General features: G+C 41.7%; 1 protein-coding gene across 4 annotated transcripts; it reads right to left on the reverse strand.

Moving 5' to 3' along the window:
• Positions 1–312: 312 nt before the first annotated feature.
• kiz (kizuna centrosomal protein) lies at positions 313–24,753 on the reverse strand. Of its 4 annotated transcripts, XM_080870068.1 has the most exons (16): positions 24,566–24,753; positions 24,118–24,180; positions 23,547–23,709; positions 22,071–22,139; positions 20,533–20,836; positions 20,221–20,400; positions 19,889–20,138; positions 16,959–17,078; positions 16,181–16,345; positions 14,906–15,056; positions 12,809–12,965; positions 12,335–12,397; positions 10,918–11,004; positions 10,441–10,510; positions 2,115–2,161; positions 313–619 (listed from the first exon to the last, which is right to left on the reverse strand). In XM_080870068.1, exons 1-16 carry the CDS (start codon positions 24,736–24,738, stop codon positions 522–524), a joined length of 2,160 nt encoding a protein of 719 aa, XP_080726194.1. In that variant the 5' UTR covers positions 24,739–24,753; the 3' UTR covers positions 313–521. The 4 variants fall into 4 exon arrangements, 3 of the variants coding, with proteins under 3 accessions (XP_080726194.1, XP_080726193.1, XP_080726195.1); XM_080870067.1 differs by having other exon boundaries at positions 20,221–20,836; XM_080870069.1 differs by lacking the exons at positions 24,118–24,180; positions 24,566–24,753 and adding an exon at positions 22,227–22,425 and having other exon boundaries at positions 20,221–20,836; positions 23,547–23,703.
• Positions 24,754–24,761: the final 8 nt, after the last annotated feature.

Consider the following 24,761-nt stretch of genomic DNA (forward strand, 5'->3'; position numbering starts at 1 on the left):
ATTAGAGCCTGAAAATATTCAGAGTTTGTTAGTGCTGCAACACTTTGTGCCCTGGGAGATGGGCCTCTTCAGCGGGTTCACAGGTCGCGCAGAAGCGTGCAGAGTGGCCATTGTGCTTTGTCATTTCACAGGTGACTCACATCACTACACTCGAGCATGCTGGAGGTAGAGCACTCGGAGATGCTTGCGGCATTCAAAATGCATGATTTTCAGCCTAGTGCAAACAAATCGCTTTAAAAGATCAGTTTAATCTATTTCGAGCTGTTATTATGAGCTGGGAGAGTTGTTCAGATAAAGAGACTGAAGCAGGGTTAACATCAGTGTGTTGGACAACTCTTCACATACTTTACCCAGCGTGAGAGCTGTCAACTTTATTATTTGTTTTTATGATACAGTGTGCATACGATTTACAATGCAGACCACTAAAATAATGGTCAGCGGGTGAACTACCACGAGTCAATCTGCCGCAGATTTTGCAGTGATATAATATAGTACATTAAAAAAATATCTCAGTGGAAATATCACTCATAGAAGTCATAAATGCCATCGCTGTTGAAAGGTTGAGGACGCAAGGCTGCTTCAATCTCAGAGTTGCTGTCATCCGATTGACCCCAGAAATCTATACAGAGAGGTACAAAGAACAAAACACAGGATTACATTATTGTGGCAGAATGCTCACTCCAAGCTTCAAATGGACCGTTACTGTCGACATCTTGAGAATAAGTATTTTATTTCTATACTCACTTTGTCAAGGTGAGCTTACTGGAATACTTAGAATCTTAACATTCTTCCTTTTACACAGTTTATATACCAATTAGCCATAACGTTAAAACCGCTGCCAGGTGAGCGTGTCTTTACAACCCATTGGTCTTCTGGGAAAGCTTCATTGCTGACATTCACGTCGATGTTTTTATACTTAAAACTTTACAGACTGAACATGGCTCCGCGGCAAAGCGCTCCCCGACAGCAGCAGCCTCTCCCAATGCAATAATGCGCTCCGCCAAAACTGCGTTGAGGAAACCGCGCCGAGCACCGATGGGACAAAGGTGTTATGGTGACAGAAGGGGGTCTGAACGTAATTATAGTCAGGTGGTTTTAATGCTGCAGCTCATCAGTGTATGTGTTCAATGTAGGTCTTTTGTGCTTGGAGAATTTTGGGTCTGATCACAGCTGTACATGTACAAAAAAAATCAACCAATAACTAATTAATAAAAAAAATTCTGAGCTTGGCCAATAAGAATCCAAACTGTAGTTCATTTCAAATTAGGACAATTTCCCCTTCATGATCATCTTCTTATGCATCTTTGGACCTAGAGCTGTGCACTGTGAATTCCCTAGGATCAGTTTGTCAGTGTAGAGTCCCACGCTGAGACAACTCAGGAACATTTAACCGAAACCTGCACTGTGATACCTTTGTTTCCAAGCATCTAATGCACTGAAAATAGGGAGGTCTCCTTTGCTCCACTGACACAATTCTCTCAAGTCATCAGCTCTTCTCCCCAGATTTGCCTCCCTGCAATTTGTTTAATTCCCCAAATTTGAAAATCAAGTTAAGCACTGCCAATTTAACACAGTGGAGAAGATCCAGCTCGCGCTGCAAATGGAGGCAGTCGATTCAATGAAATCAAATGTAGCAGCACTGATTAAGGTGGCCTGGTGGTCCATGGGAACTCTCTGATTGCAGCTCATAACATTAAACATCGTTTTGCCACTGTAGAGTCAGCAATGTTCTCTCTGCTTATTATTTAGAGCAGTACCTTAAATGCCTCAAAGTTCAGGGCTGTTGTTTAAGTTGACAAAGACACAGCATGTCCCCTAAAATAAAAGCATTTTAGCTTTTTTATTAATTGAGTTGGTAGCGCTTGCTTCAAATTAATCTTTTAGGAACCTGACTTGGCTTCATGGTCACATTTTATACAGACATCCTCAAAAAGGTCCAGCTGCATTTAGAGAGAAATTTAATCAAATAGATGGTATTTTTATGAAGCTTAAATTTTTGAATAATTTCACAGATGTAAACACATGGATTCTCTATGGTGATCCGTTTGGTGTCATTAACCTCTTTTTGACACTGTGTGTTTTCACTTAAATGAAATAATTTAGTGTACACTCACCTTTTGACTGTAGCGTAGAATGAGCCTTTGAGCTTGCCTTCTCTCTCCTGGAAACACAAAGATAGTTAATAGCCTTGTGAAGTTGTGACCCCAGGCTCTCTTTGAGAGAGATTTACTTTTTCACTGCTGAAAAGAATGAAGAGAAAACTTTAACATGACCAAATACTGCAAGTGAAATACGTCAATTCAGATATCAGTCTTTGTAATCAGGTTACGGACTACACACAAACTAACCAAAGCAGTACAATAGAATAAAATAAAATCTTTGTAAAAGAGCATCCATTTAACTTTGGTGATATTTAGTGGCTCGACTCAGACAGTGCACTCGTGAGAACTCCCTTGACTCCTATTGTAGGCGCTTGTGATTTTGCTATGTGGTTGTTCATTCACATGTTTGGCATTTTGTGTGTAAACTCACAAAGGTAAAAGAAATCTTGTCTGAGTATAATAAAACACACAGACAAATAAATCAGTCCAACTGGCATACGTACAACAACCAAAACAGACTTGCGTGAAGACGCCTAATTAATTCCAAAAGATGATATTTAATGGCTAGAACCATCGTGGCAAAGGGAACTTCCTTGACTCCTGTGTAATTGTGCCAAAGGACTTCCACAAGGCCCTCTTTATTCAAAAATAGTCCAAAGACAGGGTTGCCAGGTTCCCATAGCTCTGGTGATATCGCTATGTAAATGTGTGACCTCCGAAAAGGCTTTGATCTGCCTCGATGCATATGCAATAAGGCCCCCTGTTCCACTTTTAAAGGCCTCCTCTTTAATTTACATCATCACAGAGCCTATTCAAAAGCCCACAATGTATCCTCCTCATCGCCCAGGTTAGCATACACATCCATACTGCTTATTTGTTGGGTCTCCTATATTTGATTCTTTCTTATAAAAAAAAAAAAAAAAGATGCAGAGTTTCAAACAGATGAAAAATCTGGTCCGCTTTTCCATCTGCATCAATTCAAACCCGTGACCTCTTTGATTGTCACCCTCTCAATCACCCTCATCTCCTCATCACTCCCTCTTGGCACATGTGACTGTACATTGAGTATAAGGACCAAATTGCTCTGGCTGCGTTCCAGTTGCTATTTTCTAAACTTAAGACCGAATGAGAGAACAAAGATGCACCTCCCATTCCTAACTGTGAGCAGATTGCTCTGTGCTACAAGCTATATACCGCAGAGCCAGTCTAATTACTAGCATATAACCTTTACATTCATATGCTGATAGGACTTCCTACAGGACGTTTGGACGACTCGTGCATCTGTTCAGAGAGAATACTGAACCTCTGGCACTTAAAACGCAATAAAATCAAAGCAGGGAAGCAGTAAGGAAAGCAGTGGGGGGAGAAAACAAAAGCTATGGCCTGAGAGCAGATAATCAGCCTGCCTGCAAGCTGATGGTGAACTGAATGTAAGAGCTGTGGATTTCCAAAATGTGCTTATTCGTGTAGAAATATCTCGCTAAATACACACATTTATGTAAATAAAGATCATTCATCTTTTTTTTTTTTTTTTATTGTGGCTTAGATCTAAAGTGCTATTATTGATTTTTAATATATCCTCAAACAGTATTTAACCAATGATGATACTGTGTTATATACTGGTTTGTCTGACCAAGCTAATAGAGGAACTGCATCGATAAATTAATTTGTGTTAATGTGTGTTTAACACATTAACACCTTCTGTCTGTACGGTGCATAAAATGAATTACCTGCGTTATTTGGAGAGAACAGGATTTATTTTCCTTTGTTTGCACTACAGCACAAAAATCATGACGGACACAATGAGGAAATCCAAGTGTTATCACGATTCAGCTTTCTAAACTGAATAAAGTAAAAACATTAAACTACGGCAAATAGTGTATCCATTTACAACGGTTAGGCAACAGATCCCAGCCAGACCCTGCAGCAGCAAAAATACAGCAATAATCTATACCATTACTTCCTCTCCTTTGCCACAATAATAGCTGTTACAGCGAGTAAATTGGGCTTTTCTTTTCTCGAACTTCCCCTCGGGATGGGAATGGCCTATCAGCTGTTCCACTTCAGTGAGGGACAGGACTGATTTCAAGACGGGTCTATTACCATAGAGAGCCCAGCCTGGATCTGACCTCACCAATCTAATATTCAGTTTCCATAAACATTTATGCCAGTTCATCTTCTGCTGAGTTTCCCTTAATTGAGGCAATGATCTGAATATGTAAGACTGAGCTGGCCAGTGTTTTACAAGCTCTGCCACACAGAGGTGAATGTAATGTGTAAAATGATGCAAATTACAGCTATTGTAATGTTCTTTTTCAACCCCGCACTCATTCGCTTTTCATGGCCTTTGCAGTGGTTTCATATTGTTGTTTATCTCGTGTTTTAACAGTTTTTTTGTCTACTCTGCATTAGAGTTCAACATAACCTTTAAAATGTATGAGCTTTATATATATTTGACACACATAAGTATTTCTCTCAATTTCTCTTCTTGTTTATTTTGTTTTTTTGTCAAGTAAAACACTCTTGTTTTTCAATGTATGATAAATTTACACGCGTGTGTGTGTATTTTTACATTTTTATATTTTGCGTTATGACAACACATTGTCTGTCATTACAATACAAAGGTAATGACAGTGTGTGAAATATAAAATCTGATAAATATAAAATTTAATATCATGTTATGACACATTGTAAGAACAGAAGTTGGTATCATCAGCTAGAAATGACACACTTCTTTAAGATTAACACAATCTGTCCATGGCAGAGGCTTCAAAGACTATTCTTTACATTTTGCTCTTCGTGCCATTTTACTGCTTTACTGTTGTGTGCTGTATTAGCCTGTGGTAGTAGTTCAGCAAGTAAGTATCTAGTCTTCTACCACACACATACAAAAAAGCTACTGCTTTAGCTCTTGGCATAAAAACCATGTTCATGCTGTAGAGCTAAAGGAGCGCAGAAATGAACAAAAGCTACAGTCGCACAATAACTCAAGTAGGTTGACTATAGTATGCACTTTATAATAACAAAACCTTTATTATAGTTAGATGGCAATACATCAGTTCCTCAAGTATAAGGATACAAACCATCTTCACATAGACTGTAGTAGTTTTGTGAGCTGCAGCTAAAAAGAATAGTCTTTTTGAAACCATTGAAGCTGTATTTCACTTATGACCAACAGTCACATTAGGGAATGTGAGGACTATTGGAAGAAATTATGCTTAGCAAGGATTTAATACTGCTGCTGATGGCTAGAAAATTGCTTTTATTTACCCCATCTTTTTTAAGCTCGCCACCCACACACACACACACACACACACACATCGTAATAACACAATAGCGCTTTTGTGCAAGGACAATCATGTTACCACATATTTTACATGCAGAAACTGGATTAGTGAAATTGAATAATGAAAAAAAATTGGCACACTTCTTGTGGATTAACACAGTGATTCACTTATGTGAGAGTACCTGGGATTTCTGCAACTGTGTTTTAAATAATTCTCTGCTGTTTTTTGTAAAAATCCTACGTTTGACTCTGTGAGCACCATCTCGATCCAGTTTTATGGAATATTTCTCATTTTCTTGAGAAACAAATAAAAACTACTAATACAGTTTTTTTTTAACACAGTTAAGTTGCAAGTTAAATATGACCTATTATACTAAAACGTGTTCATGTGCAACAGTTAAATCTGGACCGAACAGGGAAAAAAAAGCAAAATCTCACATTTTAACTTGACAGTGTGTCAAATTTACAATTTAAGGTCACGTTCATGCTAGAGTCATGAGACTAAATCCATGTCCTTGGACATATTTAAGATTTTTTTCATGCATTGTCCTCCAGTTACATTAGGGAAAATGAATACTGTAAGAGGAAATAATGCTTACCAAGCATTTAGCACAGCCTTGCCAGCAGCTAGAAAACTGCTTTTATTTACCCTGGCTTTTTTTTTTTATAAGCTTCTGCCACCCACACACAAATGCTAATAGCACAATAGCACTTTTGCGCGGCTGTGCTCGTCTAAAGGTAAAGGGAGACCCATCACCTCATCATTCCCATCAACTCCTACTCCCATCCCAGCTATGACCCTGCAGAAACATTGTTTAGGCTCCGTTTAGATGTACTCTAACAGGCCTGAATGGTAGCAGGATATAGCCCTCAGTGGGGGCAAACAGTGAGAGGCAACTATGAGTGCACTGTGAGTGGGCGCTCTCTAACATGTGAGTGCTCTCTGCTGGCAATGAGTAAGTACTGCAACTCAGAGAAAGAGGCACTGGGCCAATGATTTCAACACAGCGGGCTCTCGTCCTGACTGGTGGCAGTCTAGTGGAGACAGCCAGTGTGAGGGATGGATGAAGGACAGATCAGGTTACACTTTTTTAACGCCTCATCTAATCGAGGGTGGACTGAAATTTGCAGGCTGTCCGACACAAAAATTGCAATAATGTAGAGAAAACAGGAAAATAAAGCACCAGAAACATCTGAGTAAATGAATCCAAGCTGCTTTGAACAATAACAACACGGGTCACATGTGCCGTCTTTGGCTTTAAAGTTTTGCGTCAACCTAAACGAATCCCAAAGTTAAATAAAGTGATCACAAATAAAATGTGAAAACACAGAAACAGAAAATGCCTGAAAGACGGCTTCTTTTATAAAAGAGCAATCAGGCATTCATCCGTTTCAGAGAGCCAGTGCAGCACAGTGACCTCCTCTGGCTGGAGTCTCTAAATGCTGCCTTTATCTATTCATGGTTGTTTGTGGTAGTGGAGTGGTGGGGGTGGGGTGGGCTGGGTGCAGCTAACATACTGTCAAATGTTTACGCACAGAAAAACAACTTTGTTGCCTGACGTTATAACCATAAAAACATTTAGAAGAACAGATGCAGTATGGGTAAAAAGCAGCTCGGTCTCACACGGCCAACTATTCTGCTGTCTTTGTGCTCCTTATGTCGTTTTTGGATTCTGGATTTGCGATTTTCCACCTATTAATACTTCTTTGTCCGTTACTGTCTCTCTCTCCCCCTCTATGTCCTGCTTTCTCTTTTACGTGTCCTCCCCCCTTCTCAGCTCTGGTCCCTCTCACCCCTCCATCTCTCCTCCCAGTGAATTGTGACATGTTCACATAGTCTCCACATATGTGTGTGTGTGTGTGTGTGTGTGCAGGAAAGACACACACACAGCTTCTGATTTTGACACACTGAATGATCTGAGGTCGAATGCTTGAGCACATCCTGTTGTCCAACGCAAAGCTGTAAACCACTAATTGTTGAGTCAAGGTTTTTGTCAAGCAGGCACTAGGCACAACAATCATCACCCCGTCTGATGGCTGCAGATTTTGTTTTGTGTGTCTGTGCACATGTGCTTGAGCATCCCCCCCCGTCTCTGGATCAAAAATGGGGATACGCGATGGAGCGGGGAGGGGGAATAAAAAAGGTATTAAAAACCCCAAAATAAAAACAAGAAAGGAGTGCCATCTGAAATGCCTACAGTAGAAAGGAGCACAATGTTTCTTTGCACGAGAGGAAGCAGTGGCATGCACTCGCATACAAAGGGGAACAAGTGGTCTTTACATGGAGTGCAGCTGCTTATTAAGACTCACTCCTTCGTGCATTATTCCTTTCATCCCCACTCAACCACAAAGTGATTTTACTTTGCTACTCACAAAGACAGCAAAAGATTTCTAATGGACAAATCCTTCATAAATGTTGCAGATCAGTCGCTTCCCCGCGAGTTATAATACAATAAACAGAACATTCCATAAAAGTATCTAACTGAAAAACACTGTGTGGGAGAGAGCGAGGAAAAGAGAGACACTGGAAAGCAAAAGAATATGAAAGAGCCCAATTCTCTCCAACTTCATAATAGTGAAATGAGCACATATAAATGTGTTAAGAGTATCTCTTTGCATCTTGTATAGACTGCATGTATTTAATCTGTAAAGCTTATTAAGACCCCAGTCATTGCTATGCAAAGCAGCACCCAGTGCTTTTCTCTCGCTTTTCAGCTGAGTGCAGTGTTTGGCCAATAGCACTGGCCCCCCGCCTCTCATTCTGCATTCATAACATGCAACATTTGCACAATGTATCTCTCAAAGGCCCTGAATAGAAGGCCTTAATACTCATGTAAACAACTGCAAACCAATTACTTAATGAATCAGGCCCACACATAATGAGAAGCCTCACAAAAGGCTATAAATGCATTTTTTGCACCAAAGCCTCTGCTTTAAACTACAATCCCTCTGCTGTAGTCTAGGCTTAACTGGCAAATCATAATTATTGCCTAAGACAACAGAGAGGAAGCCATTTTTTTATTTCGAGTCCAGCACCATCCTCCTTTTGAAGTCACTCATCAGCTCGCTGACAAAATAAAGCAAATAATTAACACAGACAGGGGAGAGGAAAACACAGGAAGACGGCGAGGAAGAGGGGCAAACAGATTGAAAAAGGGTAAGAGAGAGAGCGAGACGCAAAGAGAAAGAAGGAGGAAAATGGGGCAATGTTACGCCTCTGCTTAAGCACAGGGCTTCCAGACCACTTGTGGAAGCAATAAAGAGCAAGAAGTGACTGTTGTAAGTGGAATGCTTACATCTAAGCGTTGAGGGAGAAATGGCGCAATTGCTGTATCAGAGCGGCAGCAGGTAAAAACAAGTTACAATAAAGTCCTTCAAAATACTGCTTTAAATTACATTTAGGATGAAACCTGTTCTGGAAATGCACAACAAAAAGCAAAAACACAATCCTTCCAAACAAAGAGATGGGTGTTGGGTCAAGATGAACATTAAAATGAAACAAAAATTGTATTTGTGATCCAAAGGAAATCCAACTGTCCCAACAGCTGTCATTTACTTCACTAAGTTTATTTGTGACTAAACCCTCTCCATGTCCAACCAGCCATCTCCTCCAGCATCCTCTGCATTGTATTGCCTCCCTCCCCCACTGTGTTTAAGCATCAGGGATTTATCTATTTTTAAGAACTAGAGAAGACAACATAAAACTTATCAGTCTAATAATAAGAGAAATATTGTTCAAAACTGCCTGAAAGGGTTATTAAAAATATATGTTGTAAGTGGACATAAATAAAACTGAACTGAGCAGGGCAAATGTTATGATGTAATATCATTTTACTTTACATTACTTAATATGGACTAATTACAGCATCATCTGTGCACGAGCTGTTTTAACTCAGACTCTGATCTCTGACCTGGATCCTTACATAGAGGAGTCCAATATCACTGCTTTACAATTAAAGTTCTTTTATCAGTAAATGTCTATTCAGGGCGCACAGCCACTCCGAGTATGACCAAAGACGTGCTTGGTGCTTCCTTCCACACTCCAGTTGGAATAAAGTGTTGGCCATGCATAACTACCTGTTTTTCCAATTTCTCTTGTGTACACAACTTGTGTCTCATAACTCCTCGTGGCATTTTGTTTTGCAGTCTAATTTCTGTTCTGCAAATTTTGTTTAATCACAGATATTGCGGACTTCCCATGCACATTAATGACAGGGAGATGGGCACCATCTGAGAGGGTCTGGGCCCAAAATTGGCTCATGTTTATTAAAGAGGTTGGTCACCCGGGCTGGTAGTGGCAGACATCAGCAGCTATGAGGACCACAATAGAGCCAGGCCATTAGACCCTTCCCTGGGCTAATAGGCAGACTGGGAGCGCCTGCTTGCCAGGCCAGGGAGATGCAGACTTCAGCCCTTGTGTCAGCATGGTGCCCAGTAATCACATGAAATCAGAGAAGATTATTCCTCATAACGTTTACCCAGCCATTACTAGAGCCCAAATGGTTTGCAGTGAAGAGGTGCTCTGAGGACCTGACATGCAATTGCAGATTTGATGAAGTCGTGTTGATATTCAAATGTAACCGTGGCGTGGTTAGTTTCCACTGAGCTATTTATCATTAGATGTTCTTTTCTTAACCACTTAGAGCTCTGATTTGACCAGCCTAAAAATGTTTCAAGGGTGAAAAATGAAAGGACATTTGTCCTTGTCAACACTCGAGCCGGCTTCTTCCAAAAGCGTTGTCCCCGATTCTCTTCTTGACGTGATATGTTTGCATTTCGACAACAAGCCTGAAGACAGTTTAGGGCTCCAATTTATTTTTGTGGTAGCCGATCTGCTTTTGAATTCTAAAACCTGGTTGAACCCAGCAAACGGTGAGTAAGAGGGGGCTTTAGGGACCTTTTGTCTTTGTAAGCGAGTTAATGGGTGGCACCCCCTTGATCTTATGGAAATGAACAGGGAATTATGAGAGCAGCCATGCAAATGTACATCAACCACTTTGGTGTCTGGTGGCCCATTTCGTGTGGCCCGTTGAATAATAACAATGTTCTTACCGAGGGTAAGGGTCTTGATGTGAGGAGCTTTTGGCCCTCCGCAGGTCCTCTTCATGGCCATGATTTATTCCTTAAAAGAGCAAACAGGGCTGGATGAAACCATTTGATTTCTTGATTGATCTCATCACAAGCTAATTTACCTTGTATACTTATATAGAAACATGTAAGGCTAATAGCAGTGCTATGCTATGAGTACAGTGAATTCGTATTCAAAGTATGTTTTTTAACAATCCATTTGGAAGTTCTTGCATCCACCCTGAATATGGCGCATATCACAAATCATGTGATAACTAAAATCTATGATATGTTTTGTGGAGTTAAAATGGGATAAAAATGGGATTTGTTGAAACTTCACTGAGCAGAAATGTGAGCATAGAAGAGAACTGTTGCTTCTCATGTCCACGTATTTCCTTGGTAACCAATGATTAGGCTCCAGTTGTTCCCTACTTGACTGGAAGAGTGGACCACATCCCTTACCTGAGAGGCTATCCTCCTCCTCCTCTTCAGAACTCTGCCGCCTTTCCATCATGGCTGATTGTTTAAGTAACTGATATGCTTTTGTCTCTATTTAGGGACACACGTGGACGCACACAGGCACAAACACACACACACAAAGTCACGGTCAAATATTTGCTTATAACCCAGGTTTCCAACTTTCACAGGTTTCTGTGTTTGATGAGACAACACGCTTCAGTGGCTCCGTTTTTTTTGTGTTTTTGGTTTCATCACTTAACAGAGTGGGTGAGAAACACTCTGCTCATTCAGCTAAACTGTTGATTCAAGCCTACAGTATGCAGCAACAGTTTCCATGAGACAGCAATCAGCATCTCACATTATCTCAGCATCCCCTACCAGGAAGGGAATGATTGATTTTGTGTTTAAAAAAATAAAAGAAACACTTGTAATTACTTTCCGTGACACTAAAAACGGTATCATATTTGAGTGGAGGAGAGAGACTGAGCTGGCAAAAATCAACAGAACAGAAGTACATAATAAATGGGCTGTTATCTCACTGATGTTACAAAAAGTACACATTCAAAGAAAGAATGTGAAAGGCAAAGCAAAATTGTGATCTTCTGTGACCAAGTCCTAACAGTTTCAGCTAGGATTCACAATAAAAACATAGGTTTTAATCATTGTTGAAAGCCATACCATGTTTACAGTGCATTCCAATCTCCACTTCATACAGCCACTGCTTTTACACGTAGTCTCAAAAACCCCAGCAGGTCTACAGGCGTGCATGTTTTGGCAATTACTATCAGTTCCAAGGTCACCGTTTTTGATTGTGACATTGATGTCGCTCAGCACAGCAAAATCCTTCCCTTGCAAAATCTTTAGCTGGTTATGTCTCTTTTGATTAAGTGTAGCGATTGGAAACTGGACTCATTTTGCTGGCTGTGCACCTTAGGGATGCGGACACATGAAAAACCCAGTAGGAAATCTGATAGCCAAGGGTAGTATAGGATTGCTTTACATTTCAGAGGTGCAGCTGAGGGATGGGCACACCAACTGCTTCCAGGATGCCGTCACATCTAGTATTTTAAGTCCAGCCTTGCCGGAGCATTGTTTAGAAGATAATGAGAACCGATGACAGATCTTTTGCGCTTCCCACCCTGGCGCCCTGACAATTAAAGCGGCCGCATTATGCTGGGGCAGTGAATTATCAATTTTGCTAGAATGCCTCAGACCGAGCTGAAAACACAGCTAGTGTTTTCTCGGAGATAATTAGAGAGAACTAGCACAGCTCTTCAGGTGGGACTTTGACCCTGGATTCACCTTGATCATCCTGCCTCAGCCATTGTGTAAAAGAGCCCATTATTCACTGCAGTGGGAAGAAAACAAACCACAACATAAGGACAGTGTGAATGCTGGGGCACCGGCAATGCCTTTTTACCTCTAATAGGACCACTTTCCACAGGGCTTTCGTCCTGGCTGTCCTCTTCAGCACTTTGTAGTTCTGTAAGAAAGGGAAGCGCATAGTGAGAAGCAATGGCAGGGAAGAAGGGAGTCTAGGGATAGAAATGGGAATGGGGGGGTCTTTCTTTAGCTCTGAAAGGATGGCTGTATGAAAACTGCGCTGTGAGGGATTTATATATATAAAAAAAAAAGAAGCTCTATGGTGAAATTGATTTCTTTCATGAAAGGGAAGTTTTAGTACTCTGCAGAGTTGGTCTCCAGAAAAAAAAAGTCCATATTTCTTCCAATTAATGGTCTTGTTACATGTGACACAATGACTTATCACAGCGTGGAATCACAAAGATCCATTCTGGATGTTTTGTTAAAACCCAAACCCATATTAACGTTTCATTAGCATCATTTTCATAATTAGAATTGATCATGTGATATTATACCAATCATCTTCAGTGACCTTGGATCCGTTGCTTCCATACGGGCCTGGCAGGCTTCGCATCCCCATCAGCCAGCAGAGAAGGAGGACCACATAAAGAAGATAAGTCACTCTTGTCCTCTGCTGAGGGGCACTCCTCACTGGACCGGGACAGAAGTGTCCTCAGCAGCACTTTGGCCTGCGAGCAGCACAAATTAAAACCACACTCTTAATTGTTCTCATTTTGTGAAGGAAGTGTCAAATTGAACTCTCGCCGATTAGGCAAGTCATTTACTTTGGCCATGGCTGCTCGCACAGAGGTGCAGCTGTAATGCGTGTTCAAACGGCAAGAGAAAATAACTTGAAATTGTCTCACTCGTTTAACTCAAAAAAGATGATTTCGCACACTTTTGCTCCCGCTCTCCCTCTCAATCACACTTTTTTCCTCTCACTCTCTCTTTTCATCCATGAGATTAGAGAACTGCCTAAAGAATGCAATCACCCCGGTGTTAATGTGCAACACGTCCCAGATATCTTCCCTCTTGGCTGAGAGGATTGAGACAAACTACTCTCTTCCTCCCACTCTGCTCATTTTTATCTCTGTGGAGATGAGGATACACAATTAAGAGGAGCTGTTCCAGGAGATGGGGAGCAGCGAGATGCCACATGCCGATTTCCTTTCTCTCCTTCTTCCCTCCCCCGTATCAAATCCTGCCATCACCATTTCTCTTTTGTGATCAAAGACTGCCTCTCAGCCTCAGATGGCCATTTGCAACTTTTAATGAGCGCTAATATGGAGATGATCAGGAGGATTTTGACAGTGACAAACTTTAAGTGCATTGTAAGTTGTTATCAGTGGGTCACAGTTATGACTGACAATGTTCACGCTTTCATTTGCAGAGAGCAGAAGAGACGCAAACACAGGACAATCTGAGTTTGCCACTTGGTATTTGATGCTGCTGCACAATAAAAACTGTCTTGATCCTTGTCCCCGATATCCCTCTTTGTTCCTTTTTTTAGATTTAGTCAAATGTACCGTGGGTTGAGGGCTCTCGCAGACCCACTGCATTTTAAATATCAATGAATGCAACTGTTAGCACTTGAATATTCAAAGGGCCTCTTTGAGTGTGTGCATGCGAGCTGCATGCTCCCATTTGTCAGAGTAGCCAGGCTGTGTGGCAAGATGTGAATGGAAATTTCTGTTTTCTCTTGTGTGTGTGGAGAGTAAGCTGTTGTGTGAGAGGACAGAGAGGAGAGAGACGGAGAAATGGGAGGACGAGACGGAGAAATAGATGGAGATGGAGTGAGGACGCTGAAGAGAAAGAAAGATTTCCACTCAGGCTTTTCCTCATGTGCTTGGATACAATGATTTCGATGGCAGCACCCCTCTTCCTTTTGTCAGTGCATACTTTTAAGAGGCTGCACAGTCTCCCTCTTTGCTTCTCTCACTGCGTCAGCAATACTACAGCCACAAGAACCCACATAACATGAATCCACAAAAATTAATAAGACAAAAACCTGCATGTGTAGATAATCACTCTGGCAGCCAGATAGTGGGTTTGCTGACATGTCTCTTGACATCATCGTTGAGCTCTGAGTGGGAATATTCTTTGTCATTTCTTTCTTTGTTTAATTGAGCATGATCCACAAGGTCAATGAGTGGGAAATTTAAAATAATCCCATTGAGTAGAAGGTCCAAATGGCTCCCTCGTTCAATCAGACCCAACTGACGGCTATACTTTTGGCTAATACTAAATTAAAAGCAAGTGTTTCTCAGATGAATACACCACATGAGATGAAAGAAGCCAAGCTGAGGCTGTAATTTGCGATTACGACATGGGTCAGGGTTTCCCTTCTGTCTAGGTCAATGTGTGGAGCAATCTGATGAGCAGGAGGCCAGGGCTTAGTTTCCAGCACGAGACACAAAGAGGGCATTTAGCAGTAACTGCACTCCTCTTCAAAAAAAAAAACACGCAAAGGAACAAGCAGAGAAACAAAAACACTCGCTCATTTGGAAAGAAGAGGGGAAAAAGGGGGCCATATTTCTGTGCAGATATCAGTGTGCTTTCGGGATGCAAGTGTGTGACCTCCTGTTTGTTTGTGTGCATGTCACTGGAGTGGATGTGCCTTCGACGCTACCTGGTGGCTGTAGGTGGCATGACGGCTGAGCAGCAGCGGCGTGAACAGTTGGACCAAGCGCTCAGTGCTGAGGACGCGGCGCTCCTTGAGCACAAGGGCGTGCTTGAACCAGCGATCCCACAGCCGAGCAGCATTAGGAGGGAGGCTGGTGCTGCGGTGAGGATGGGGGTGGGATTAGACGGAGAGAAATAGCGGCTTTGTTATTGAGCACACAGCAGGAAATACGAACATAAATCATAATTATACCCGCACAAAGTAAAAGATAATTAGATAATCAAGAAAAGTGAAGAAGCTGAAAAGTTTGGAACACCTCCAGTATAAAGCATTTCTCAGAGCTCTTCCTTTAAGCAGCCTTTTTAGAAAGGGTTATCCTAAAACAACTCAGAGGTGATGGATTATTAATGAATTCCAGTTAACACTGAATAGACACAGACAGCAAAATTGATTCAGGTTGAAAAACTGAATAAAAAGGTCGAGGTCAGCCAGGAGGGATCTCCAGAGGAAAGAGGGGGGACACTGTTAGATGTGCTCCTTTGAATTGACTATATAGCAGGAAAGGTCTCAGTGAAATCAATAGAGTATTGAAGCAGAGCATGGATTTAGCTCAGAGTATAACTACTCATTATCCAAAGGACTGGAAGTCGCAGATAGGGCATTTTAATTTACTCATGACATTCACCCACGCAGTGTTACTGTGTGAGGTGACACCAAAGATGACCTTTTACATTTGTGGACAAGGGAGACTGTATCAAATAGTAGCATGAAATCTCTCTGACTGCTGTAAGTGCATGACCCTCCCCACAGTCTAGTGAAGGAAAAAAATAATAATAATAGTAACATAAAATCAAATGCACACACAGCCATCCATGCGTACTGTAAGGTGGTTTACTTTCCTGAAGAAAAGAAGACAAATATCTATTGAACTCTGCAGCTTTTACAGCACTGATATTTGTGCTCTGAACGACTCCATTGTGAGGTGGTACAAGTAGATAATCACGCAACACCCAAAATATCACCAACATTTTATCATAGATCTATATATAAACAGCAACAATGAATACGCTTACATAACATGTATATAAGCATAATTTTTACATCATCACAATTCAAAAGTAAATGAAAATATAACCCTAAACAAAAACTGCAACTGCACACAAATAAGCCAGCCTGTGGTTTTGTTTTGTTTTTGCAACATATGAATCCATAATATAAAAAACATGCACAGGCTGATGTCAGTTTCTGGCGCAGGATTCACAGACAAACCAGGAGCCTTACCTTATTTCATTAGGCTCAGTGCTGGCCTGATGAGCACACACCAGATCCTGTGGTAGCAGGCAGCCCTTTTCTGTGCTCCATGACAACCTCTGAAGCTCATGAAGGACGACTGCTCCACACGCTCCAAGGTCCTCGTCATTCAAGCCCGCTCCATCGTCACAAAGGCTTCCCAATATATAGAGAGCAGTCAGCTATTGCCATGGAGCTCTGGGCTCTGCCAGCAGGTCAGGAGTACACAGCATACATCGAACAACTGCTAATACTTCACACACAATATGAGTATAATCACACACATCAAGGCGCATGCACTCCAGCTCACATAATATCACAGCATGGCTAAACGCTCTACCAAGGGTTGTGACACAAAATGGCCCAAGATGTTGTTGACATCGTTCACAAATGTGACGTTTGTACAGATGGAGAGCTTCGCCTTTGTTAATCAGTATTTCACTACTGCTGTAAATGAATCGTGACGTAGAAAAATCTTCTACAAAAACCAACCTTTATCTAATAAATCATGTGCACAATGCTCTCTCTGCCCAGTAACAATTCAGCAGAGCGGTTACTATAACAATCCCACGTGTCTGAAAACCCCTCAGAAATAAAGATGCACGCATGGCGGTAATGGCACTTCATCTAATGTGAGAGCCCTCGGCAGAAGGATAATATGTTTTCCTCATCTGCACAAACTGCCCCCTTAAATAAATATGTGTAGCATTTCATTCAGACATGGGGAGACAAGTTTTAAAAAGTTTGAAGAAAGACACTAAGGGTGTACCTGATAATTCTACTGAGCTCGAGTCCATCGACAGAAGAATCCCCGTACACACTGGCCTGTTCGCTGCGAAGTCGTCCTTCAATGCTGTCTAGCAGATTAAAGAGTCCTTCCTGGGAGAGACTTAAAATAAATTACCTATTAGTGTGGTGAATGAACAAAAAAATGGAAGAGGTCACGTGATCGATAGGTCTGATATTTTTTTAAATGAAAATAAAACTATGATAACATTTTTTCCGGGCGATTTCCTTGAGGTACTCAAGGCTTGCTGGAGAATGTGATCATTAAACTTCCACAATACAGCTTTTCAACAGTTCACCGTGTTCGTTGATTTTGCCACGTGTAATAACAGGTTGCAAGCGAAGAGCTCGACAAAACCAGCATTCAGATCCGGAGCTTGTTTGCTGCTGAATTAATGTGGTATCGAGCAGAGTTGGTTAAATTGCGAAATAATGCTCGAAACGAGTAATATGACGTTACAGTTAAACTCCATTACCGGTTGTAGCTCGTGCATAAAAGTGTACGGAAAAAGAGGGGCCTCTGGATGATTTCCTTTGGTGAGAGATTTACACTTTAATCTGGTCCTGTGTGCGGCTACAAAATGAGAAATGGATGCCTAATGCATGTGGATATTGAGAATCCATCTCTTTCTTGAGCATTAAGCTCTGGGTGGCCCTCATTGAATTCTCCCAGAAACCCCAAGCCGAGAGATCCTGAGCCCCCTTACATAAAAAGAGGCCAAAAAGAATTTATGACAATCTGTAATGGGCTCTTGGGTTAGGGGTCAGCAAACAATTGCTCCCTCTTTTTTGCAGGTTGTTTCCTGGTAACATCCTGATTAAGCTGGCAGCTTGAATTATATCCATGACATTCTGTAGTGTGCAATACATCTGTGCCAAGTCCTCTTCAGTGTGGCTGAAGTAGAATAGGCAAAAGCTCTGTCTTTTTTTTCCCCTTTCCCTTATTGCCAGCGTGGGCCTTGAAATAGTCATCTTTCTCTTTCCACTTTATTTATCAACGCTCTTCAAAAAGAGACCTTTAGAGAGTGAGAAAGTGAATTAGTTGTGTTTTCCTGCAAACCTCTCTCTTTACTGTATTGTTGCCAGCTTTCATGTCAAGGTCTCTAACCTCACTTTAGATGCTACTATTGTCCGTGTGTCCACATCATCAGGAGTGTATTGTTAGCCAGGAGGAAGAGGTCAGCCTCTCTGCAGCAGTATTGCTCTACAGCGTCGAGTTGTGGCTCTGGGGTTATTTATCACATGGAATGGCCTCACCATTGAGTGACTGGTGTCAGGCGAATCTCACCATCCAGGCACAAATAGCAAGTGTAACACACAAAAGGACACGGAAAATATAACCACAAGTAATAACAGCACACACTAAGTGCAGTTACACCTGCCTAAATCTGGGATAGGCCCAGCACGCTGTCAGAATTCACCTAAGAAAATACAGAGTGAAAATTTGCGAGACCTTTGCTAAACTAGAATTTAAGCCACAGGAAAAAAAATACCTGAGCAATGCCCTAATGACACTGCAATTACAATTTTTTCAAAATCCTATACGCTTTAAGCTCCATCTGTGGGATTAACTGGGATTTTTAAGAAGCCAGTGTTAACTGTATCACATGCTGTCACCAATCAATCAAACCCATGCAGCACTTCAGACAACACATGTGAGAGCAAAGCACGTTGAGGGCATTGTGATGGTATTAAAAATTAAACTATACAATATTTGAGTCTGTAGGAGAAATAGGTTGTTTTTCCCTGACTGTTGGGGCGATATAAGCTTTAACCTTAAGAGAAATACACGCAGGATAGAGACTGGATGCTCTGCGAGGTTTACATCAAAGCCTCTGGTTTTCTCCTCATACAAAGAAGCTCTCCGTGTTAACAATGAAAGCTGCAGCCAACGCCATTGTCTACCCAGCACAGCCTAACTGAGGCTCCTCTTGGGGTCATGCTATAAAAAGTATAGTCGACCACACATAAACACAGTCGGGCACAAACAAACATGCAGCACTCTCAGAGAGAAAACATAATCCTCCACAATATTTTTGATGCTCACAGAGAGCAGACCAATTAAAAAATAAAGCCTTTCATACCAATAATGCTCAGAAATTACTATTTATTTTTGTAATTACAGAAAAAGAAATAATATTTAAGAATATAGTCCATAATGTGACCCAAGAACAGAGAGAAGGCAAACATTAAACAGTGTTTTTTTTTTCCTTGAGAGTACAGTGAAGAAAAAAGTGCACACAAAATGAAGGGTTTTTTTTAAGAGCATAAGAGGTGCTGTTCATAAAAGACCTCATACTGTAGCGAAAATGCAAAGGCTCTCCGTGCAAACATTCACATAGGATTTTCTGTGGCTCTAACCCCATCCAAAATGATCCTTCAACTCAGAGGCCATCATCACGCTAAGGATTTGTGGCTGTAAGTGCTGTCCACATGCCCACCCCTCCACAGCACTCTATGGTGCCACAAATTTCCTCCTCCACTGGGGACTTCCTGAGGTCTCTCAAGCAGAAAATTGCTCTGTTACAGCATTATCTTGGATTATGGCAATATTGTTGGTGACAGGTCCCCAGCTCTCCCTATAAGATGCATCACTGCCACCGCAGCTGCTGCTGAACTACAGAGAGGACGGTGGCATGAACCGTGACTCCCACAATCCTCTCTGTCAGCCTCAGATGTGAAGGTGGAAAGGAGGAGTTTGCGGCGTGTTCACTCGCTATCATCAACAGCCCTCTGTGGTTCGGCATGGCCATGCAGAACATTCTCCTTGCTTAGCCCGCTTAGCCTTAAATTTTGGGGAGGGAAGCTGCTGACTGCACTGAGCACCGTTTGAGGAAGAATGTTAGTGTTTTTCTTCACTGACCCACTTTGAAAACGTCAGACAACAAACTACATTAGTCATATATACTGTACCTTTTCAAGGCCCCCACTGCAGCTTTGCTGTTTAAGTGGAGTGTTTTCTTGGAGCCATTAGAGTGCAGAGACGATTCAGGACTGTGCTGGTTGTGATCACGCCTTCCGTGAGTATCATTACCCTCATGTGCCCCACCCTCTGGTGCATCCTCCTCCAGCTCAGATTGTGTCAGAGAAATAGACAGGTCACTAGCAGTGCTCTCTGACAACTCCACATCTGAACTCAGTGTGCTGACACTCTCACTTTTACCTGGATGTAAATATACAATGTAGTGTAAAGGAAAAAAAGTGCTTTAAAAGATTCTAGCACAGACAGAAAGATCACTGCAAACCTGTTCTCTCTTCAGCTTCTTTTCCCAAAGTGGTTTTTAGCATCAAATGGCCGTGACCTCTCTCTTCATCTTCCATCGTGCGTGCCTCGTGAGCCACCTCTTTGGAGTCGGTGTGTTCTGCGATGGAATTCTGAGTCCTCGTCGGGCTTCTGCTGCCAGGAGATGGATTCTTCTCAGGCCCTGTCAAGGTCGCCAAAGGTGAAGGTTCCCGTTCATCATCACTTCCAAAAGCCACACCGCCAGCTGTGCCTGTTAAGGCACGAACAGATGGGAGCGGCCCCATCGTTCTTTCATGTTTGTCACTCAAATTACCGTCGTCAGGGGAATCGTTTGAGCCTGAAATGTCATCTGATAAATGTGCTCGGTTGCTGGCGGCATCCTCTCCGCCGACTGTGAAGTCCTTCAAAAGGCCACTTGGTAGACGCTCGCGGGAGTGCAGGCTGCGATTGGGTGAATGATGCAATGCTTGGTGTGAGTGTACACTTGTGCTGCCAGCTTCTGCATCAGGCCCTCTGGAGGTCTGGTGGCCCATAAAAATTTCCACTGGTGCTTGTTTAAAATCCTTAGCTGGGTGAGAGACGTATCCGTCCTGGTGCTGTGCACGAACAGCTTCAGCCTGCACTCATGAAGAAAACAAACACACACACACACACAATATATTCATTTTATCAGCTAAATTTTTCATTACCTCATAAAATATTTTTTTCCAGGCATGAATATGGATCGCTTAAAATGTCAAAGTTCTTGTTTCAGTTAAATAAGTGCTATTTTGAAAGAATTTCAACTCAAGTATGTCAGCTATCCACTTTAGAAATTTGAATAAATGTAGCTTATTTGGGCCAAGGTCAGAATTCTTTTCACAACATTTTTCAAAAGAATGTCTCAGGATCAATGTTTTAACTTTTAATCTTATTAGAAATCCTTTAGACAAGTTTTGATTCATGTCTGCAATGTCACCAAGGGCGGGGAGAGAGAGAAGCAAAAAAGCCTCCCTCCAAACATAATAACAAAAAGCATGGCTTCTGTTTCTTTTCTGATAAGCGTCTTAAATACCAAACAGTTAGCTGCTTAATAACATTCACTGTAAACCATGCAGCCTGCCCAGCAGATCCACAAAGTAGGTAAAAAAAGAGGAAAAGTTAATTTCTTGGCTGAGTGATTCCATCGGTAGCTGCAGGGCAAAGTAGAAAGTGTTTCACTAAAGTAGCAATTGATTCTTCTATCAATCTGCGGCACGCGTGTGCTCTTCCAAGGAATGTATTAAATATGAAAATCATATCCCGTTATCATCTGTCTCCAGCTTTCAGCCCGGTAAGCTTCCCTTAATGAATGCTGCAGCCTGAGGGACATGCACACTGCCAGCCAATGGCTTGTATGCATAATGGAGTGACGGTACCATTTTGCTCATTACAATATCGACAGACTGAGGGGGGTTTTGCACACAGTTACAAGTGACTGCTCTAGACAGCATGCTCCAAGTTATTATGAGATGTCTTAGACATTTCATCTAAAAGAGCTTTAACTGCTTTAAGTGAAGGGAGAAAGCAGCCATGGGCTTGAACTACATCGCTTGTACAGATTCAGCAGCTAGGATTAGACACCTGTGTTATTACAGATACACAGTTTAAATGTAGACTCTACAGATTTACCAGGCATAATGTCTACGTTCCTTTGTTATTCCAAACCTAAAAACGTAACTTGATAGAACTGAAATTAGCATAAACCTTTAAACATTGGAAAAAAAGAAATAAGTACCATTTATCATCCAAAAAATATAAAACAAACAAACAGAGTGCAGGTTACCTGATACATAAAGGATGTGATGTGTGTGATCACATGCTATTGCATACCTTTGCTGGTTCCCGCTCCATTTTCTTCTTTGCTTCCATAAATTTGGAAATCTTTTTCAAACACTCAGCCTGTATGAAATAAGACTGAATTAATAATTAAAAGATAAATGACTTCTTTAATATTCAACTGGCATGTGTCATGCAAACTCGTCTAACCTGTCTGAATATTAGCTGGATGTGGTGTAAAAGTGGGGGGAAAAAAAATAAGGAAAGTAGCTGAAAGCAGCCCCTATCAGTAACAGAGGGTTTTCCTAAGTGAGTGTCCTCTATGCAGACGCTGACACCCCTTAGCATTTTCATTTGGCCGGGCGGACTCACTGCCTTACTGCCAACTCCAACAGAACCTTTGCCACACCTTTAAATTACAAAAACAGACCTTTAAAAAATGTGTCTTTTAACATACAGCACAAATACCAAAAATACAAATACAATAAAATCTAGATAAATATACATGCTAATCGGAGAGGGAATATATACTCACTGTCTGTTTGAGAAATGTGTTTTTCTTTGTACCAAAAGCATCACGGTTCAACCAGAAAAAAACCGTGGTTGATTTTACACAATGGAAACAAAGTGCAACAGGACGACCAAAATAACAGCAAACATGCAGGACTCATAAAGCATCAAGAGGAAATAAAACAACTGCTTGAGGGGAGAGAATGGCTAAATCTCTGGAGCACTTCAGAGTCTCTATATTGGGCAATTAACTCGGTGAGTCATAATTAGCCAATTTTGTTAATTTGATATTAAGCTGTCAAGCACTGTCGTTGAGTTTTAAGTGATAATCTGACTGGCTCATTGTTTTCTCCCCCGTTCATTTGCTTGTCATGATAAATTGCACAGTTTGAGTGTTTACTATTGTCACATCAAGCCATTGCAAGCAAATGTCTACTCTGTTAAAATTGCAGCAAGGCATTAAGGCAAATGAGCATCAACAACACGCTCATTTATAAAAACGCAGCATCCCTAATAAATATATATATTTTATATATACCTGCACATGCATGGGCGGCCATTATTCCAAAGTTAACCTCGTAGAACTACGGTTTTCTTAAACGTACAGCTTGGACAGCAGTAATTACTGGTTATTACACGTGAATCTAAAAATGTCAGAAGAAAAGTACAACTGTCAAATCTGATTCCACCGCAGTGAAAGGAGTGTTTGTTCATACTAAAAGCCTGCTTTCAGTACGACTCCATAATGACAAAAGCTACTCCACTGAACAAATGAACTTGAGCAAATGTGTGTGTGTGTGTGTGTGTGTGTGTGTGTGTGTGTGTGTGTGTGTGTGTGTGTGTGTGTGTGTGAGTAAAACTGAGTTGCCAGCTTGCTTCTAAACCATACAGAAAGTGGTGTCCCCAAAGGGGGGGAGTTAAGATATGCGACCCCAAACGGGACTTAAGCGAGTATGTGTGTGTGTGTGTGTGTGTGTGTGAGAGAGAGAGAAAGAGAGACAGAGCATGTGTGTGTTCTACCTTTTGTTGTTGGAGGGGGGCATGGTCAGGACTATATTCCTTCATGCTAATTTCTATGCACTCCACATCTCTCAGAAGCTCAAGGTTTCTCATTTTCGCTCGTGCTTCCCTGTCACAGATTTCCTTGAGATAACTGCGCAGTTTGGAACACTTTATCTGTAAGCTGAAGGCAGTGGAGAACTATTATTCAAAAGAAATATTATCTAAGAGCATTGTCAGAAAATAAGAGCTCGACTTCTCAGGAGAAAAGGTTAAGCACAATATGTTTTAAATTTAAATCTCATTCTCAAGTCGCCCATCAACCTAAGCCCTGCTGGATGGACCTGGCATGTTGGTGTTTATGAGACGTGATTTACATCTTTTTTTTTTTTTTTTTAAAGCAGTGTTATGCTTGTACACATTGTATTAAATAAAAACTGACACAAATGCCTGGATTGTTTATTCCCAAATGAAAATAATAAAACAGCTGTCAATCTATGAATACATGGGAATTTTTTCAAATCAATTTCATATACAATGATGAAAGTCCACTCACATATAATTGGATATTTAACTCAAACCAGTGACTTACGCTCTTTTATCGGATCTGGAGTAAGCAAACAGCTCCCTCTCCAGCTCCAGCCTCCGTTTCTCCCTGCACACAGAGCGCACAGAGAAGGTGTTACCCACACACACCGCTCCAGCACCTCCGTGGTTTCCTGGGCTAATTATTGCCAAACCGTCAGACTTATGAACCCAGCGAGCTTCCATAACACACATGCTAATGCAGGATAGCAACTTTCATGGGAACTTGACTAACTTTCATTAATACGCAAACGCTAATCAGTTACTGCTTTATACACATCCACGAATCCAAGTAAGCAGGCTAAAGAACTAGCTTCTGCTCATCTCTGTGTACGCGGACTTCGCTAGGAAGCTAACGGGTAAGGTGAGGCTATCAGACGGCAACGGTGACAACTCGAGTCCGCGGTTCTACGGGGCCGTGCTCTTTATAATACGAAAACACCAACTGTCCTCACCTTTCGTGTATGCTCTGCTGAGCTGACGTTATCCTTTCGTAGTAGTGGTCCTCGCTGCGAGCCGAGCTTGCCATTTTCTCCCGCTTTTGGCGCCGTTGCAAAGCCGATTGGAAGAAGAGGCAGACGAGGAGGAGGGGGAGAGGGGGGCCACTGGTGTTTACGTTGGTTGCCATGCGCACCGCTTCCCAGAAAGCCT

The sequence above is a fragment of the Rhamphochromis sp. 'chilingali' genome (assembly GCF_963969265.1).
Source record: "Rhamphochromis sp. 'chilingali' genome assembly, chromosome: 21".
NCBI lineage: Eukaryota > Metazoa > Chordata > Actinopteri > Cichliformes > Cichlidae > Rhamphochromis > Rhamphochromis sp. 'chilingali'.